Raw genomic sequence first — 18,832 nt, 5'->3', positions numbered from 1 at the left:
TTAGCATGTACTCTTTCTACCTATAAAGCAAAGTTTGCCATAGAACAGTATGGTGTGTTACACTGGCAGCAACCTCATCATCTCGTATTTACTGAGTCTCTTGACCTGAGTCGTTTTCTCTAGCGCTTGATTTCATCTTGTGTTGTTTCGTGCAGTGACATGCCGTACAGGCTTGTAGCCTGGGAGCAATGGGCTATTCCATGTAACCTAGGTATGTAGCACACTCTCCCGTCCAGGTGTGCGTAAGTGCGCTCTGTGACATTATCACAACACCAAAATCACCTCATGACACATTTCTCAGAACGCATCCCCATTGGTAAGTGGTGCCCGACTGCAATACAGTGAACACCACATCAAGGTTTATGGTCAGTAGGTATGAACTACAACACACACACCCACATTTGTTTGTAGCCAGCAACTGTTAGGATTGTTTGTGGTCCTAACGTCACTAAATGCTTGGATGTACCAGGTTAAGAAGCAAAGCATTACCAGTAACTTCCCGGCCCTCTCTGGGTCTCTCCCTCTCCCTCACAGAGCTCACTCCCCTCTGTGAGCCAGTGACTCCTCCTCGAGCAGCACCCTAACTTGCATGTCAGGCCTGGGCTCTCTCAAACATGAAGGAGCGGCATCAGTTGTACTAAGCTTCTAAATATTTATTTTGTCTTTTTGTTTTCACTACAACTCTGTGAGGTATTTGTACTGTTATTCTTACTCTATAAAGAAAGACGAAGAAGAAGAAAAGTGCTTACCAGGTGGCAGCCACTGTTTAAGGGTTTCACACAATTTCTTGGGGCAGGGGCTGCAATAGGCCCATTATACAGGCAGGAAGCTGAGGTTCAGAGAAGAAGCTGGTTTCAGAGCACAGTGTTTAACCAGAGAATGCCTGGCTTCAGTCCTGGCCCTGTCCTGGCTCTCTGTGCACCCTGTGTGACTCAGCTCCTGGCTCACATTTCTACGATGAAGTGGCTAGTGAGCAGTCAGGAAGAGGAAGGCACAGGCAGCGCAGGGCCTGGCCTGAGGTATGTGTGGGCGTTCTGATCCTGATTTCATGAGCCTCCCAGTGTCTGGCTGTCTTTGACATGCAGCCCCTTCTGTGTCCTTGGCCTTTGTTTCCCTATCTGCCCTTGCTCTGCAGGGGCCTTCCTTGCAAGTGCTCCATCTGTACCTCCTCACACACACAGCTCACATCTTACAGACTCCTACGTGCACCCAGCATCCACCTCACCTCTGGGAAGCCCTCCCTGAACCCCAGCTGAGTTCCCTTGCAGTGGTGGCCTAGCCCTACGTAATACACTGCTGCCTCCTCTTCCAGGCAACAGAGACATCCAGATGATCAGCTGTGGGGTTGACAAGAGCATCTACTTTCGTAGTGCCCAGCAGGTAGTGTGGGCTGGCCTTCTTGGGGGCTGGGGTAGGGGGGTGCTTGTCACAGCTGTCCTTTGAAGGTCCCGCCTACCCTGCCAGGGCTCGGATGGGCTCCACTTTGTCCGTACCCACCATGTGGCAGAGAAGACCACCTTGTATGACATGGACATTGACATTACCCAGAAGTACGTGGCTGTGGCCTGCCAGGACCGCAATGTGAGGTGAGGAGCTGCCCTGGGCCCTTCGTCAGCCTGGCCTGGGCTGCTCCATGAGTGGGGCCTGTATAGGACCTAGCTGAGTCTGTTTTCTCATGCGCTGTCTGCTCTCTTTCCCCCTGCTCATCTGGTCCCTGAGAGGCCGAGTGACTGGAGGGACCCAGCAGGTGTTTCTTAGGAGCTGGTTTCACCTGGGCATAGCCTCCAGATCAGCAGAGGGTTCCTTCTGTCTCTCCAGAAGCCTCTGCGGGGTGACTGAGAAATGCTGAGGTGGCTCATAAACTTAGTCATTCACCTGTACTACCCAAGCACCTGTCTGGGATGGACAATGCAGGAGTAACAGCAGTGAGCAGGGCAGCCCCAGGCCCTGCCTTCACAGAGCCCATAGTCCAGTGGAGGAGAGATGGACGCTTCACCAGAGAGTGACAGCTTGGAGTGGTCAGGGCTGGGATGGGGATAGACCGAGGGGTTGGGGGCCCTGGGCGATACCTGCCCCCACCTCTGCTTAATGGAAGGAATGTCTGAGCTGAGACTCTGAAAAAGGAGTAGTGAGCCGATGGCAGGGGGGAGTATGTAAAGGACACAGCATGTGCAAAGAGGTTCTCTACCTCCTTCAACTGCTCATTCAGATTGGGTGCCAGGCACTCGGCTCACTCTGTGGCAGGGGAGATGGACATTATTAATTCAACAGACACCCTAATGCGTAATTTCCGTGACCCGAGCCTGAGGTGGTGTCTCATTCTCTGAGATTAGGGTTTCCATCCAGGCATCAAACGGGGGATAAGAGGTGGCAGTGGCCTTCCAGGGGCGAGGACGGGGGGCAGGTGGGCAGATCCATGTTGGCCATGCTCTGTAACCACCTCCCCAGAGTCTACAACACCATGAATGGAAAGCAGAAGAAATGCTACAAGGGATCCCAAGGCGATGAAGGGTCCCTGCTGAAGGTGAGGACCCGGGGCCCCTGGGGTTAAAACTACACACGGACCCCACACACAAGGCTCCCCTTTGTGTCTGCTGTCCCGATGAGCCACCTTAGACCTGTGTCCTCCTTGGCACCTGATTAATGGATCTCATGCTGGCCAGCCACCCACTCTGGCCTGGCTGACCAAGGCTGCTCGGGAGCTAGGGGTTGCCCAGACTGCTTCACCTTTATTCACTGAGTCCTTCTCTAGGTGGAGCCATTGTAAGTGGTTTCCATCTTGAGTGGCAACAGAGTATGGTGGGAAGACTCAAAGAGTCCTGGGCTCCCTTGCCAGGCTTGTCTCCTGCCTGTGTTATCCAGGCCAAAGCAGGGATCTTCTCAGAGCCTCTGGACTAATTAAGAGTTCAGGCTCCGGGGTCAGAATCCCCCCCGCACAGCTCTGTCTCAGGCTGACTGTGACCCCGGGCAAGCGTCGCCTCTCCAGTCTGGTTCATCATCTGTAAAATGCAAGTACAAAGAGTTTCTGTCGTGGGGTTGTTGTGTGGAGGAAACAAGTTACACACATGCAGTGCTTAGCACAGGGCCTGGCTGCTGTCAGTACCATTGTTGTGTTTGCTAGTTTTCTTTACCTGTGCGGTGGGAGCGGGAGTTCCTACCCTACCAAGGGTGTATTTGTGAGGGCTGTCTGGGATGAGCCAACATAGCAAGTGTCCAGCTCAAGGGTGGTCCTCAGTCAGTGGGGACGTTGACCTGGGCCTCACCACACAGAGGAAGCAGGCAGCATAAAGCATCCCTTGCATTCTCTCCTTGGCAGGTCCACGTGGACCCCTCAGGCACCTTCCTAGCCACAAGCTGCTCCGACAAAAGCATCTCGGTGATTGATTTTTATTCGGGCGAGTGCGTTGCCAAGATGTTTGGCCATTCTGGTGGGTGTGCCTCCCTGCCTGGGACATCTCACTCACCCCCGCATAGCCTTCTAACTCGGAAAGTCAGCGCAGCTTCTCTGTTCTGTTTCTAGACATCGTCACCGGCATTAAGTTCACCTATGACTGTCGTCACTTGATCACAGTATCTGGAGACAGGTGGGAAAGGCCTAGAGGCTTCCCCTGGCTGGCCTCCCTCTGGGAATGCGTTTCACCTACACTGTAGGGAGAGCAGGGGCTTAGACCCTGGCAACACCAGGCTTACAACCTGCCTGCGCAGAGAGCTCTTCTGAGTGTTCCTGCTTTCTCTCTCCTTGGACAGCATGCACCTTGGCGCCACAGCCAGCCCTGAGTTCAAATCCCACATCTGCTACTTATTTACTTGTGACCTTGAGCCGGTCATTTCCCCTCCCTGAGCTTCAGTTTCTTTCTTTGTAAGAGACTTGATACAATTTACCTCGAAAATTGTATGGTGAGAATTAGATGAGATGATTATATATGTCATCCTGATATATTTCCTCATGTAAGTTATATGTGTAATAATTTATAATAGATATAATAAGTAAAGTCCTTAGCACGTGGGTGGTACTTGAGAAAGTCCCTTTTCTCACTCCCTTTAGTCTACTATGAAGTTTCCTGCTTCCTCAAGACCCCTTTCCTCGGTCTGGAAGCCCTCAGAGCAGGCCCTAGTTAGCTGGGGTTCCCTGGAGCCCCCCACCCCGGATTCAGACCTGACATGGTCGGGAGCCCCTGCACTAAGCTGATTGGTTGTGTTTTCTGGGAGGTGCCAAGGAGTGGAGGGTCTTGGCTGTGATGATGGAGGTGGCCTCAGAGCCAGGTGACTTTCGTAGTCAGTGTTTCTGACCCTTCCACATCTCTCTTTGGCCTCTACAGCTGTGTGTTCATCTGGCACCTGGGCCCAGAGATCACCAACTGCATGAAGCGGCACCTGCTGGAAATGGACCATCAGGAGCAGGGGCAGCAGAACACAAAGGACGGGAAGTGGAGCAGCCTCCCCAGGTCCTAGCAGCCACCTACACATCTCCCTATCTCTCCTCCCCCAGAGGAATATTTTCCTACTGTGGGCCTCAAGAGGCATGATGCTGGGGACAGAGCCATAGCCTTGCCTTTTGTACACCCTCAGGGAGGAGACGGACTTTGAGTACAAAGTTATAATAACACATATGAGAAGGGTTTTGGAGAGCCTGTGAGTACTGTGATGCAGGAAGCCCCAGGAGGCTGTGGAGACCAGAGGCAGCCCTTGACCCAGGAGGGAGGTGGTCAGGGAAGGGTCCAGTGTCACTGAGATGCCTTCTTACTCTTTAAAGTTCTCACGCTGTAAGACCACTTTTATTTGGAGTGAATTTATGGTCTAGTTCTTTATTTGGGATTTTGGTTTGGAGGTCTTGAATTTAGTGGGAAATTGTAGGTTTTTCCTCTCTCCTGCCCCTGGAGCTGCCCCTGTCTCTCTGTCTTGAGGCTTTCTCATTGCCTTCCCGTGGAGACCAGGCCTTGACATGTGCTGCCTATCCTGCAGTGGGCTTGGAGGCTTTGTAGATAGAGGCACCAAGGGAGAGAGCTGCTACCTTCTGGCTCTCAGTTTTGAGTCTCACGCCCTCCCCCGGGGCCAAGAGTGAGGTCCTGGCTCCAGTGCCCACCTTGTGTCAAGCATGTAGTCTCCTGTACTCCAAAGGAGCTAAAATCTCGTCGCTACCCCCTGCTTCCCCAAACAGATCCCAGCAGCTCAGTACTCAAGCCCCACTATCTGTTTTGTTTTTCAAAGATCCCATTAATGTGGCCTTTGGAGTTTCTTATTTTTTGAGCCCAGCCTTTCTTATGTCTCATTTAGTATGGTGATATACTTCTAGCAGGGTGGGTGTGGCAGGTGAGACCCCCCCCCCCCAGCACCACAGGTTCATGTGGAACCTAGCATAGGGCCCTGGCCCTAGGCAGACCCCTATAGGACCCCATTTACCTATTTCTCTCCTTGCCTTCCTCATTCCTGGCTTCAGGCAGGAGACATATACATCCAGCAAGATTTGTTCCCTAAGCCCTGGAGAGCAGACAGAGGATGAGCTGCAGGAAGAGCATGAACCTGAAGAGCTGCTGAAGACACCATCCAAAGAGAGCTTGGATCCAGGTTGGGAAACCGATCCATCCAAAGGAGCCCTCATTTGACCTCTGTCAGTGTAGGGGTCACGGCTGGGTTTCACCCACTACTTTGTTTTCAGTGCCTGGCACATACTGAAGCTCAGTAATCATATTGGTCAGGACTCTCTCAGTGTACTAGCAACCAGACTCTCATTGGTGTAGCTATAAAAAGAGTTTATTGGTTCATGTACCTAAAAATGAGAGGAATGGCTTCAGGCATAGCTGGATCCAGGTAGTCATGTGATGTTAAAGGAGTGTATTTATTCTCTGTGTTTTGGCTCTACTTTTCTTCACATTGGCTTTGCTGTCAGAGTGGCTTCCTGTCCTGGGAGGGAGGGAGGGAGGGAGGGAGGGAGGGAGGGAGGGAGAGAGGATGCCCCAGGGAAAAACAGATCACGTTAACAGAAGACAGAACAGATTTTGTTGTGCAGGCAAAAAGGGAGAGTAGTAGCTTAGTGACTTTATAAAAGGCCAGACTCTCTATAATTTCTACTCCTCTGCATGGCGCCTTGGTTGGCATAGGCCCTCATGATTGCAAGATGGCTGCCTACGTTCTAGGCATCAGAAGCATGCTTGAATAGAGCATTTCCTCCACGACTATCCTTTGGAAAGGAACATTTCCCACCCCTGCTGGTGAGGCTCGGTGGTTTGAATGCCAGACTGCAAGCCGAAGGGTTGCTGGTTTGATTCCTGGTCAAGGCACATGCCTGGGTTGCAGGTTCCAACCCAGGCCAGGGCACGTACGGAAGGCAGCTGATCAGTGGTTCTCTCACATCGATGTTTCTCTCCTTCTTTCTCCCTCCCTTCCCCTCTCTCTAAAAAAAGTAAAATCTTTAGAAAGAGAGAGACAGAGAGAGAAATAAAGGAATATTTCCCCCAGAAGCCCCTGAAAGGCTTCTCTCAGGTCCCACTGGTCATGATTGCTCCAGCTTTGAGAGAGCCTGGGAATAGTGATCAGCGCTAGGTGCTTTCAGTGTGTGTGGGTGGGCTCCACCAACAGGGGTCAAAGACAGCTGATTGCTAGGCAACAGCAATGTGAGAGTTCAGCCTTGGAAAAAATTAGGATAAGTTAATGTTCTTTGTCTCCACCCTTACTCCTGGTCCAGTGTCTTCTCCAGGGTGACCACTCTTTAAAAAAATTTGTTTTAAATAGACTTTATTGATTTTGCTGTTACAGCTGTTCCAATTTTTCCCCCTTTGCCCCACTCCACCCTGTACCCCACTTCCCTCCAGCAGTCCCTTCCCTTAGTTCACGTCCATGGGTTATGCATATAAGTTCTTTGGCTACTCCATTCCCTCTACTGTTCTTAACATCCCTCTGTTTATTTTGTACCTACCGAGTTGTACTTCTTCATCCCTGCACCTTCTCTCCCATTCTCCCACACTGCTGCCGCCCCCTGCCCTCCACATGATAACCCTCCAAATTCTTCATATCTATGATTCTGTTCCTGTTCTGCTTGTTTGCTTAGTGTTTTTTCGATTTGGTTGTTGATACTCGTGCATTTGTTGCCATTTTAATGTTCATCGTTTAAATCTTTTTCTTATATAGTTCCCTTTAGTGTTTCGTATAAGAATGGCTTGGTGATGGTGAACACCTTTAGCTTGTCCTTATCTGGGGAGCACTTTATCTGCTGTCCCATTCTAAATGATAACTTTGCTGGATAGAGCAATCTAGGTTGTAGGTCCTTGCTTTTCATCACTTGGAATACTTCTCGCCAGTCCCTGCTAGCCTGTAAAGCATCTTTTGAGAAATCAGCTGACAGTCTTACAGGGACTGCTTTGTAGGTAACTGTCTGCTTTTTCTCTTGCTGCTTTTAAGATTCTCTCTTTATCTTTAACCTTTGGCATTTGAATCGTGATGTGTCTTGGTGTGGCCCTCTTTGGGCCCAACTTGTTTGGGACTCTTCATGCTTCCTGGACTTGTATGTCTGTTTCCTTTACCAAATTAGGGAAGTTTTCTTTCAAATAAGTTTTCAATTTCTTGCTCTTCCTGTTCTCCTTCTGGCACCCCTATGATTCAGATGTTGGTACGTTTGCAGGTGTCCCAGAGGCTCCTTACTCTATTCTCGTTTTTTGTTGTTGTTTTTTTAATTCTTTTTTCTTCTGGCTGTTCTGATTGAATGTTTTTTTCTTCTTCATGTTCCAAACCGTCGATCTGAATCTCGGCTTCATCTTCTCCACTGTTGGTTCCCTGTAGATGTTTCTTTATTTCACTTAATGCAGCCTTCATTTCTACCTGGGTCTTTTTTATTGTAGTACCCAATGATGTCTTTGAGCACCTGATCACCAGTGTTTTGAATTGCGCGTCTGATAGGCTGCTTACGTCCATTTCACTTAGTTCTTTTCCTTTTTAGGAGTTTTGTTCTGTTCTTTCCTTTGATCCACATTTCTCAGTCTCCTCAGTTTGGCAGCCTCCCTTTGTCTGTTTCTATGTATTAGGTAGAGCTGCTTTGACTCCCTGTGTTAGTAGCATGGCCTATTGTAGAAAAGGCACCCGTCTGGATGAATTTGGCTCCTTTAAATGCTTGGTTGTTGGACTTCCATAGAGCTGGATTTTCTGATGAACCTGGGTGATGTCTGTTTTGTAATTTAGTCGTAATTTTTGCTGTAGTTGTGCGAGGAGGTGAAGTGCGTTTACCTGCACCTCCATCTTGGCCAGAAGTCTCTTCATCTGCCCGCTGCTGGCTGGGTGGAAGGATGACTGCTTTCACCAGTTTCCTGTGAATCTTTATAGGACTTTTCCTGAACATTATATACATGCGTATATATCCATAGGGAACACATATTTATGTCCATAAATGGTAGTATACTACACATATTGTTCTTTTTCCTCTCGATAGTATCTTATCCATCTGTACGTTGGTGGATACCAAGCAGAGGCCTCCCACTTTTGACCAGCGGCATAGTAGGGTATTTTAAGTTATTCCCTCTGGGTGGGCATTTAGGTTTTTTCCAACTTTACACTGTTGTGAAGGAGGCTAAGCGCCTGGGCCTCCTCTTTGGGCATGTGTGAGAGCTTTTCTCCCAGACAGAGGCCAAGGACCGGCACTGCTGGGCCCTGGGGTTAGTACACTTTTTCTTTTAAAAGAGAGCCCTGGGGGCCCTCCTTACTGCCCCCTCCCCAGCAGTCAGTGTTAAGCCCTTCTTTCCCCCATACTTTTGCTAGCGTTTGATAGTATGAAGCATTTTAATTTTGTCAGTTCTTAGGAGTAAAACATTACATCCCGTTGTGTAAACGTGCATTTCCCTGACCATTAGTGAGGCTGAGCATCTTTTGATACGTCTGTGGATTCCTAGAGTGCTTGGAGGATTGCCCATTTATGTCTGTTGCCCATTTGTCTGTGGGGTTGTTTGCTGTCTTTTTATGGATTCCATGTGTCTCTTCAGATCCTCCGTACCTGCTGACCAATGGCAAGCTGCCACTCTGGGCAAAGCGGCTGGTGAGTCTGGGATGCCTGGGGGCTGGCATGGTAAGGGTGCCATCCTCCATGATCTCGTTTCTTCTAGGAGCACTTCCCCTCCTACATTTCTCTTTTCCCTGGAGAACCCTATCGTCCTCTAGTCTCAGCTTAGATGGCCCTTCATTCGTGCAATATGCATTTACTGAACACCTACCCTCTGCTAGGCATTGTTCTGGCCATGAGACACAGCAATAAACAAGGCAGACAAACTTTCTTCCTTCACAAGCTCATTTTCTTGTGTGGGAGATGGACAATATCCACAGTACCCTTAGTGCTATGGAGGAAAAAAATATTGAGAAGGAAAATAAGGAGTATTGGGGCAGGGGGTGACAATTTTAGGGTAAACAGAAAAGGCTTCCCTGGGAAGATGATATTTGAGCAGAGTTGAAGTGAGAAATGCAAATCGTGGGAAATAATTTTGCAGGCAGAGAGACCAGTTTGCTAGGGCAATGGCCATGAGGCAGGATTCTGCTTGGCATGTTTGAGAAAGTTCAGGGGCACTAAGGTGCCTGGGCTGAGGGTAGATAAGGGGTAGAATGAAAGAAGGGCTCAGCAGGGCAGTGGGGGCCAGATGGTGCGGGGCCACACGGGTCGTGGTGTGCTCCCTCGATACTCCTTGTTGTCCTTCTCCACTTCTTTTTTTTCTCCCACTGCACTGAGTGAGATGGAGACAAGGGAGGGCTCAGAGCCGAGGATGGCCATGATCTAACTCATGTGTTCACAGGTCCTTGTGGCTGCTTGTTGGAAACAGTTTCTGAGAGGGAAGCAGGGGTCCTAGGGAATAGACTGCTGAGATGATCCTAGCAGGAGAGATTGGAGGCTGGACCGGGAGGAAGAAAAAGATGGTTGGATTCTAGAGGGATTTTGAAAGTGGAGCCAAATGATTAGATTGTGAGATGAAGAGGGAGATCCAGATGATGTTAATATTGAACTAATGATCGTTTTCTTGGAAGAGAGGCAGACTAGGAGCTAGTAGGTGAGAAGCAGAATTCTAAACCCTAGGTTGGAGCAATGTCAAAGCCTACAGGGAAATACTCCACTGCCAGCCCCTTCCCTGCAGGCCAGGTCAGGGTATGTGGACATGCTCTCTCAGTCCCCCAAGCTTCCCCTCATCAGTGCACATTACAATCGGAATTACATTCAAGAAATAGTCACTGTACACTTACTCTGTGTGGACTTTATTCTAAGTCTTTTATATTTATGATCTCATTTAATTCTCATTGAGGTAGGGGCTGTTCCTGTCCCTACTTCACAGATAGAGAAACCAAGGCCCAGAGAGGTTAAGCAACTTGTCTAGGGTGACACAGCTAGGAATTATATAGGGCGTGGGATTGACTGTAGGCAGGCTGGCTCCAGAGCCTGAGTTCTCAAAACACCCAGCCTTCACCGTCTCTCAAGCAACAGTCTTGGTAATGGGCAGTGGTGGGTTGGACCAGGATGGGAGGAGAAGTGGCTGTACCCCGCATGTGTTTGAATGGCAGAGCTGACAGAATTTGCTGAAGAAATACAATGTGGAATATGAGGGACAGAGTAAGAGAGAGGAGTGAAAGATGACCTCAAGGTTTGGGGCCTGATCAACTAGAAAGAGTAGCTGAGCTAGGGAAGGCTCTAGGAAAAGCAGGTCTGGGGTGTTGGAAATCACTTTTAAACATATTCGCTTTGAAATATCCACCAAACATCCATGTGGAGCTGTAGAGCAGTTGCACGTGTACGTCTGAAGTTTAAGAGCAAAGTTCAGGCTGGAGATAGATGTGTGGGAGTTATTTCTGAGTAGTGTTTAAAGCCAAGAGCCTGGATGAGGTTTGTGCAGTGTCCCTGGCTCTCATTGGGTTGGTGATCATTTGGCTTGCTGCCTGACCTTCCTGTCACCCTCAGCTGGGAGATGACGATGCGGTGGATGGCTCAGTGTTCCGCACCAAGGACAGCTACCAGCCACATGGTCGCTGGGCAGAGCGAGCTGACCAGGAGCCCCTCAAGACCATCCTGAATGTCCATGACTTGGATTGCTTCTTTACCCCCATGAAGTTCGACAGCCTGGGGGACTCCGTTCTGGATACAGTGGAGCCACAGAGCCTGGCAGGTCTGCTGAGTGAGGTAAGGACTTCCTGCTCGAGCCCAGCCTAGAGCCCCTATATTACTGTGTGCTCAGGACTTGGGGCCTCAGCACTCTCACTTTGAAAATATGGCTGACTGTCCCACTCCAGGGGCATGAGAGGATTACCTGAGATGGCAGAGGGCCGGAGGGTGAGTCCCAGGCCTGGCACACAGTGAGACTTCCTAGGGCAGACCAGGAATCTGGAGGGTGGGCCACCTTGGGGGTTAAGAGTTTGGGCCCAAGAGCAGGCCTGGGCCTGAGTGGAGGGTATTTGAGCAAGTGGAGACTGGCCCTACCTCTTCCCCGTTGCGAAAATTAGAGCAAGGCTTGCCTCCCTGGGCTTCAGTTTTCAAAAACATAGACATTAAAAAAAAAAAAGAGGACAAAAAGATTTCTTAAAAACTGGAGGCATAGGTGGAAACACTGTACCTTCTCGCACAACCAAATTTAAAGACAACAAAATTTTAGTAACAAAAAACGCAGCCAAAACACAGAAAATTGAACGAAACCCAAGTCCGACAACAACGATCCCTTCAGCCAGACCGGTAAGAGGGGCAGAGCCAGCGACTGGCGGAGCAGGGTTGTGCAGGAAAACTCGGTCAGACCCACCCAGGCTGCGGTTGGTGGATCCCAGGTGTGGGGTTGTGACGGGCGGACCCAGTGAGGGCGCAAGGTGGCAGGCTGACCGGGGCCACACGTTCGCACACAGATAAACCAGCGAAGGAGCGAGCAGTGAGACAGACCACGCAGGCCCTGGCAGCAGGAAGCAGCAGAGGGGACCACTATTGCCCCTCTCTGACCCTGCCCCCACATACAGCTTCACAACCCAGTGTGACCTGGGCGGCCACGCCCTGGTGAACACCTAAGGCTCCGCTCCTCATACATACGTAATGGGCACGAACAGATCAAAACATGGCTCAAGAAGAACTCAAAGCCCCAGAACCGATAAATCTAAGTGACGAAGAAATAGCCAAACTTTCAGATGCACAGTTCAAAACACTGGTGATCGGGATGCTCACAGAACTGGCTGGTTTTAGTCACAAATTAGAGCAACCATATGAAGGCTAAACTAATTGAAATGAAGGGAAATGCATAGGAAAGCAATAGTGATGGAAAGGAAACTGGGACTCAAATCAAGGGAGTGGACCAGAAGGAAGAAAAAAATGACCAAACAGAAAAATATGAAGAAACAGGAATTCAAAACAATGAGGAGAGGCTTAGGAACCTCCAGGACATCTTTAAACACTCCAACATCCTAATTACAGGGGTACCAGAAGGGGAAGAGGAACAGCCACCAGTGGAAAACTTATTTGAACAAATAATACAGGAGAATTTCCCCAATCTGGCAAAGGAAATAAATAGACCTCTAGGAAATCCAGGAAGCTCAGAGAGTCCCAAAGAAGTTGGACCCAAGAAGGAACACACCAAGGCACATCATCATTACATTAGCCAAGATTAAAATGGAGGAGAGAATCCTAGAAGCAGCAAGAGCTAAGGGCACAGTCACCTACAAAGGACTTCCCATCAGACTGTCAGCGGATTTCTCAAAAGAGACCTTACAGGCAAGAAGGGATGGAAAGAGGTATTCCAAGTCATGAAATCCAAAGACCTACATCCAAGATTGCTCTATCCAGCAAAGCTTTCATTTAGAATGGAAGGACAGATAAAGTGCTTCTCAGATAAGATCAAATTCAAGGAGTTCATCATCACCAAGCCCTTATATGAAATGTTAAAGGGACTTACCTAAGAAAAAGAAGATAAAAAATATGAACAGTGAAAAGACAGCAAACTCACAGTTATTAAGAACCACACCTAAAACAAAAGCAAACTAAGAGGACAGCTAGATCAGAAGCAGAACCATAGAAATGAAGATCTCATGGAGGGTTAGCAACAGGAGGGTGGGAGAAGGAGAAGTGGGGGGAGAAGGTACAGAAAATAAGTAGCATAGACGGTAGGTAGAAATTGGGGGAGGGGCAAAAATAGCATGGGAAATATAGAATCTAAAGAACTTGAGACACGTGATCATAAACTAAAGGGGGGAATGGTGGGGGAGGGAGGTGCAGGGTGGAGGGGAATGAATGGGAGGAAACAGAACAACTGAAAGGGCATAATCAATAAAATTAAAAAAAAAAAAAAACCAGTCACTAAAAAATAGCCCTCAGCCCTGACTGGTGTGGCTCAGTTAGTTGGGCATCATCCCACAAAGCAAAAGGTATCTGGATCGATTCCAGGTCAGGGCACGTGCCTGCACTGTGAGTTCAGTCCCCAGCCGGGGCACGTACAGACAGAGGCAGCCAATGGATGTTTCTCTCTCCCCTTGATGTTTCTCTCCTTCTCTTTCTTCTCCCCTTCCCCTCTATCTAAAAATAAATAAATCTTATTTTGTTAAAAAAGCCCTCAGAGGACTTTTACAGAAATCCACTACAAAGAACAGGGACTGGTCCCATTTGAGTTGCTAAAGCAATTTTAACTCTTATTTTATTATTTTCCAAGTAAAATTCTTGTTTTGAAAAAAGACTTTATTAATTTTTTAGAGAGGGAGGAAGGGAGGGAAAGGGGGGGGGAGAGAAACTTCGATGTGTGGTTGCCTCTCGCATACCCCCTACTGAAGACCTGGCCTGCAACCCAGGCATGTGCCCTGACTGGGAATCGAACCAGTGACCCTAAGGTTCACAGGCCTGCACTCAATCCACTGAGCCACACCAGCCAGGGTAAAAATCTTTTTTTTTTTTTTTTTGGGGGGGGGGGGGGGGGGTTTTTTTGGGGTGTGGAAAGTTGTGCGTTTTTTTTTTTTTTTTTAATCCTCTGTGTTTTCTTTTTATTGTGGCATACTATGCATGCAGGTATGTGCACAAAGCTCAGGTAAATAGCTTGAAGAATTGTTACCTGTGTATATGCCTATGTATATACACCACCCAGGTCAAAATATAGAGCATTTTCTACCTCCAGGAAGACCCCTGTTCCCCTCCCAGTTAGTGCTTTAACCCCAGGTAAGCAGCACTCTGACCTGTCTCAGCATGGACTGGTTTGCCTGTTCTCGAACTTCATATGAATAGACTCTTATAATGCAATTGGGCGTGGAGTGAGCTCATGGAGAACAAGGGTCTTGGCCCCAACCCTGGTGCACAGTGAGCATCCCACAGTGGGGGCTGCCATTATCCCTGACATCTTTACTGTAACACTTAGAAGCTTGCAAGTGTCCTGGTTGCCACGGCTGCCTCAGATGGCTGTGCCTCCTTACCCCACAGTCAGAGAGTCCCCAGGAAGATGGCCGTAGGAATCCCTCCTTCCTGCCCTTACAGAGGGAGTCTTCTGAAGCCAGAGAGGTCATCATCTCCCTGGAGGCAGAGGTGCCTGTCCCAGGGACAGACAGGTAAGTGTCCTTTGCACCAAGGGGCATCTTCGTTGGAGAGAGGAAGCCTCCCCTGATAGGCATGCTCGGGAAGAACTGCTCTCCCAGTGGGCCAATGGAAGTGGGGAGGAAGGGGTAGGGACCTGATGGAACAGGAGCCCAGCCCTGCAGCCTGCTTCCCTGTTTTTAGGTGGAGATACAAGGGATTCCTGGGGGGAGGGAGCCTTTGGAGGAGGCAGGAGAGGCCAGGTAGTGCACCCAAGAGGAGCAGGGTGCAGATGGCTCAGGGTTCTTGTGTGTAGGGGCCAGTTGTTTACCAACTAGTATGTTATCATTCCCTCACCCTGTCCCTATTGGCATGGCAGCAAGTGCAGCTGGAAAGTGGTGCAGGGGGAACCTGAAGACCAGCAAGGTGACTTCTATCTCAGAGTCTCCTCCCTGGGCTCAAAGGATCAGAGCAAACTCGACGGTGAGTGAGGGCCAGGCAAAGACCCTGCTGTAGCCTATTGCTCTGGCTAGGCTTCTTTCTGGGCACTGACGATGACCTGGACCCAGCCTTCCTGAAACTCAAGAGTGTCCCAGAAGACAGATAATGGTCCTTGGATGTTACCAGAGGACTCTGGAGCCCAAATGCCCACCAGTGGGAAGCCCAGCTCTGCCACTTCCTACAAGTGTAACCTTGTTTGTCCATCAAAATAAGGGGTGGGTATTATCATCTCTATTCTCTGGATGAGGAAACTGAAGCCCTGAGAAATTGAGCCACTTACCTGACTCACCCAACAGAGGACCTGGCTTTGGGCTTCTGACTCCCCCATACCATCCCCTCTCTGCTCCTTTAAATTCAGGGGATTCCGAGGCCTACTTGGAGTGTACCTCCGCCACCATCCATTCCTCCCCTCAACACCTGGACCCAGACCCTCGGTTCGACATGACAATGACCCCCATAGCAGGTAAATAGGGCCCAGGCACAAGGAAGGGCAGTACGTAGGCCTGGCTTAGGGGATGGTCATGATACTGGCCCCACATCAGCTGTACGCTTGGTGCCCACTAAGGCTCACCTGGAAGGCAGAGCCACCAGTCTTTCCTTCTTGGCCTGGTGGCAACAAGGTGTGTGCGCTGGGCGAGTCCAGCTTTCTCCATGGTGAAGTGTCTGGTGTCTTTGTTAGGGTGTCTGCCATGATTCACAGTGTTGAAGGCTCTCTCCTGCCTGCCCCCTTTGCCTCTCCACAGAATGCCCAGGAACCGCAGAAGAGTTGTTGCAGCCTGAGGTACCAGGCATATCCAATGGCTCCCTGCCCCAGACCCCTGAGCAAGAGAAGTTTCTCCGCCACCACTTTGAGACACTTACTGACACCCACCCTGAGGGTAGGGCCCTGCCCCTCTCGGCCCTGCCTTGGAAGACCATCCAGTGCTAGGCACAGCGTGGGCATCTCCGGTTTAGGGCTTTCCCCAGCAGGTCTGCCGACTTTAGTGGGAGGGCATATGTTTTATCTTAAGGACTAAGCCCCATTGTTTCCTCTCCCTGCTACAGTTGCTCTGTGTTGTCTGTTGATGGGGTTTTTGAGGATCTGCCCGGATCTGGAACTCATTGTCTGGGGGCATTCTGAGGTCTCTCTTGGCATCTTTTCCTAGAGCTCTTTCCCAGATCCCTAAGAGATGTGACAGCCTCTGAGGATGAGGACTCTCTAAATCCCCGGCTGAGCATCTCAGCCCAGTTCCACTCACGCCTCCAGAAGACATCCAGGTAGAAGCTGGTGATCTAGTGAACCTTCCAGCTTTCTGTGTTCCCCCAGGGTGCGGCTGAGTCCTCTCAGGCACCCCCAGGGCAGGCACAACTGCCTGGTTTCCTCCCACAGGCTCAACCACACCATCCCTTTCCGGCTGCCCTTGAACCTTCTGAAGTCCCCAGAGGTCAAAGTCATAGACCCTGGGGAGAACCAGCCCAAGGCGGAGCCTCTGAGAGCAGACACTGGCTATGCCTTCCCAGACAGGACCAACGTGAGTACTTGAGCCACCTCCTCAGGACACAGGACTGGGAGCCGGGAGGCCTTGTCCTCACTTCATGGCCGTGCTTGCAGGTCCTCTCTGCGGGAAAGGCTAAGGAGCCCCTCGACAACCTGAAGGCCTGGTACCCACGGAGTGAGTGTCACCATCCCTAGTAAACCACCCTGAGCTTCTCAGCAAATGGCCCTGGGTGCCCACATGAACCATGGGTGGGCATGGGCATGGTCCACTTAGACCCTGCAGCCACCCTGGGGTGGGGCCCTGCCTATCATTTCTGTGGCTTGGGTATGAGAGTGAACCAGCTGCTTCCTTTACAGCCTCATGCCTCACGGGACTGGCTTCCCGTGTCCCCTCTTTCTCATTGCTCTCCACAGACAGGAAGCCTCTGACGCCCACCACCCTACCCACTCCAGGCCTCCACAGCCCCTCTACCTGCTCCTACATGGAGGCTGCTGCCAGCTCCTGTGCCAAGATGTCACACAGCATCTCCCTTGAGGACAGCGAGGACCCTGTCCTGACTGAATTGACTAGACCCCTCTGCAGGCCCTCGTCCATGGGGGAGCTGGCCTCCCTGGACCAGGAGCTTCAGACCATCATGACCACTACAGCAGCACCCAATTCTGACAGCAAGGGCCAAGAGCCTGCCCTGACGTCCCAGGGCAACCATGAAGCCCGGGCCAGCCTCAGACAGACCCTGTGGGGTGTCTGTGACAGGCTCTTACTGCCCCCACCCCCACAGGAGTCACCTGCTACTTGTGTTGGGTCCCAGGAACCTGTGGCCATGCAGCCTGATGCCACGGTTACAACAGCTAGCTTCCCGGCTCCCACAGATGTGAGCTCCCCGAGGCTCCACAGCTCCACCTTTCTCCCAAGGCTTTTGGCCCCTGGGCCCCTCAACACCCCTGCCCACCCTGATGGCCTCTCACTTCCAGAGGCCATGCCAGGGGACCCTGGCGGCATCACCTCCCTCCTGGAGCTCACCCCTGGTGAGTGTCACCCTTGGGATAAGGCCTCGCCTCCTAAGTGCATCCCATGTAACAGCTAGCTAGCTCAGCTCCAAAGGTGGGCACTTGACCTGGCCACAAGTGCTGTGCCATTCATTCATTCATTCATTCCTTCATTCATTCCGTTATTGAGCTATTTAGTGAGCACTTTGTATGTGTTGGGCTTTTTGTTCTAGGCCCCGAGGACATGGATGGGCTGTGGTGGTAAACAAGACTATAGAGAACTGACACCTTAATTGGGGAAGATGCGTAAACTAAATGTGTGAGGAAAGTGTTAAGTGTATCATGAAATGATATGTGCTCAGGAGAGAAATAAGAGAAAGGTTTTAGGGAGTGAGAAGTGGGGGCAATGGTTACAGTTTTAAACAGGATGGTGAAAAAAGGCTTTGGAGAGAAGGTGGTATTTGAGCAGAGACCAGCCACCCTGGTCTCTCTTGGACCAGCTATAAAGTAGAGGTAACTTTCTCATTCCCTCTTCTTGCCTCCTAGGTGTGCTCAGTGTGGTCCAGGATAGCCCTGAACACTGTGGGGAGCCTGGGGTGCCAGCTGCAGTCCTTTCCCCAGTTCCCCTTGGGCTGAGCGGTGTGGGGACCATCGCGCACAAACTGAAGACAGCCTTCCAAGAAGCCCTGGACCTTTACCACCTGGTGAGCCAAGCCCCAGGGCCGGGGGGAAAAGGCTAATGGGGTGCCCTGGGACTACCTGGCCTGAGTGGTCCCTAACAAGGTTAGCACTCCTTGCAGATGGTGTCCAGTGACCAGCTGAGTACCGAGCAGCAGCAGGCACAGACTGAGCTGGCCTCCACCTTCCTTTGGATCCACAGCCAGTTAGAGGCCAACGACTGGCTGGTTGGGAGTGACGTGGCCCCAGCCCAGGCCCTGCCTATCCCAGGTCCTCTCTCCCCACCTACACTGTGCCCCCTGGCTAGCCCAGATTTGCGTGCCCTGCTGGAACACTACTCGGAGCTGCTGGTGCAGGCCGTCCGGAGGAAAGCACAGGGGGACTGAGGGCCAGCAGCCCTGCCATTTTCTGACAAAATAGGTATTTTAAGCAAATAAATGGACAACTTGGAGGAATGGTTCCTGGTGCCTATCCTGGCACATCCACAAAGCCCCTCTTCAGGTGGATGTAGGGTGGGAGGGTACAGGGCAATGCCTCTGGGGGACCAGCCCAGGAAACTCTCGTAAGCCCTGATGTTAGGCCCTGTCCTCAGAATCTGTCAGTGAGAACATGAGACCAACATCCCCAAGATGCAGTTAGGGAACTGCAGTGATGATGATCCCAGCACCTGGCTCCCACCTGGGCTTATCCCCAGCCCACTGACCTGTTGAGGGATCATG

At 50.7% G+C, this 18,832-nt stretch overlaps 1 protein-coding gene across 1 annotated transcript in view; it reads left to right on the top strand.

The window, feature by feature from the left end:
• Positions 1–18,611, top strand: part of LOC119038347 (WD repeat-containing protein 62) — a 37,725-nt gene extending 19,114 nt beyond the window's left edge. The window contains exons 8-26 of the mRNA XM_053666778.1: positions 1,313–1,380; positions 1,465–1,586; positions 2,449–2,524; positions 3,317–3,428; positions 3,521–3,584; positions 4,320–4,445; positions 5,438–5,565; positions 8,964–9,016; positions 10,913–11,131; positions 14,381–14,505; positions 14,850–14,953; positions 15,330–15,434; positions 15,715–15,849; positions 16,117–16,228; positions 16,341–16,482; positions 16,563–16,623; positions 16,863–17,474; positions 17,982–18,139; positions 18,236–18,611. Of these exons, the coding sequence (XP_053522753.1) occupies positions 1,313–1,380; positions 1,465–1,586; positions 2,449–2,524; positions 3,317–3,428; positions 3,521–3,584; positions 4,320–4,445; positions 5,438–5,565; positions 8,964–9,016; positions 10,913–11,131; positions 14,381–14,505; positions 14,850–14,953; positions 15,330–15,434; positions 15,715–15,849; positions 16,117–16,228; positions 16,341–16,482; positions 16,563–16,623; positions 16,863–17,474; positions 17,982–18,139; positions 18,236–18,499 (2,786 nt within the window). The 3' untranslated portion in view covers positions 18,500–18,611. The remainder of the gene's footprint in view (positions 1–1,312; positions 1,381–1,464; positions 1,587–2,448; positions 2,525–3,316; positions 3,429–3,520; positions 3,585–4,319; positions 4,446–5,437; positions 5,566–8,963; positions 9,017–10,912; positions 11,132–14,380; positions 14,506–14,849; positions 14,954–15,329; positions 15,435–15,714; positions 15,850–16,116; positions 16,229–16,340; positions 16,483–16,562; positions 16,624–16,862; positions 17,475–17,981; positions 18,140–18,235) is intronic.
• Positions 18,612–18,832: the final 221 nt, after the last annotated feature.

The sequence above is a fragment of the Artibeus jamaicensis genome, unplaced genomic scaffold (assembly GCF_021234435.1).
Source record: "Artibeus jamaicensis isolate MK-2021 breed Jamaican fruit bat unplaced genomic scaffold, CSHL_Jam_final contig_464, whole genome shotgun sequence".
Lineage (NCBI taxonomy): Eukaryota > Metazoa > Chordata > Mammalia > Chiroptera > Phyllostomidae > Artibeus > Artibeus jamaicensis.
This window is presented reverse-complemented; position numbering and strand designations above follow the sequence as displayed.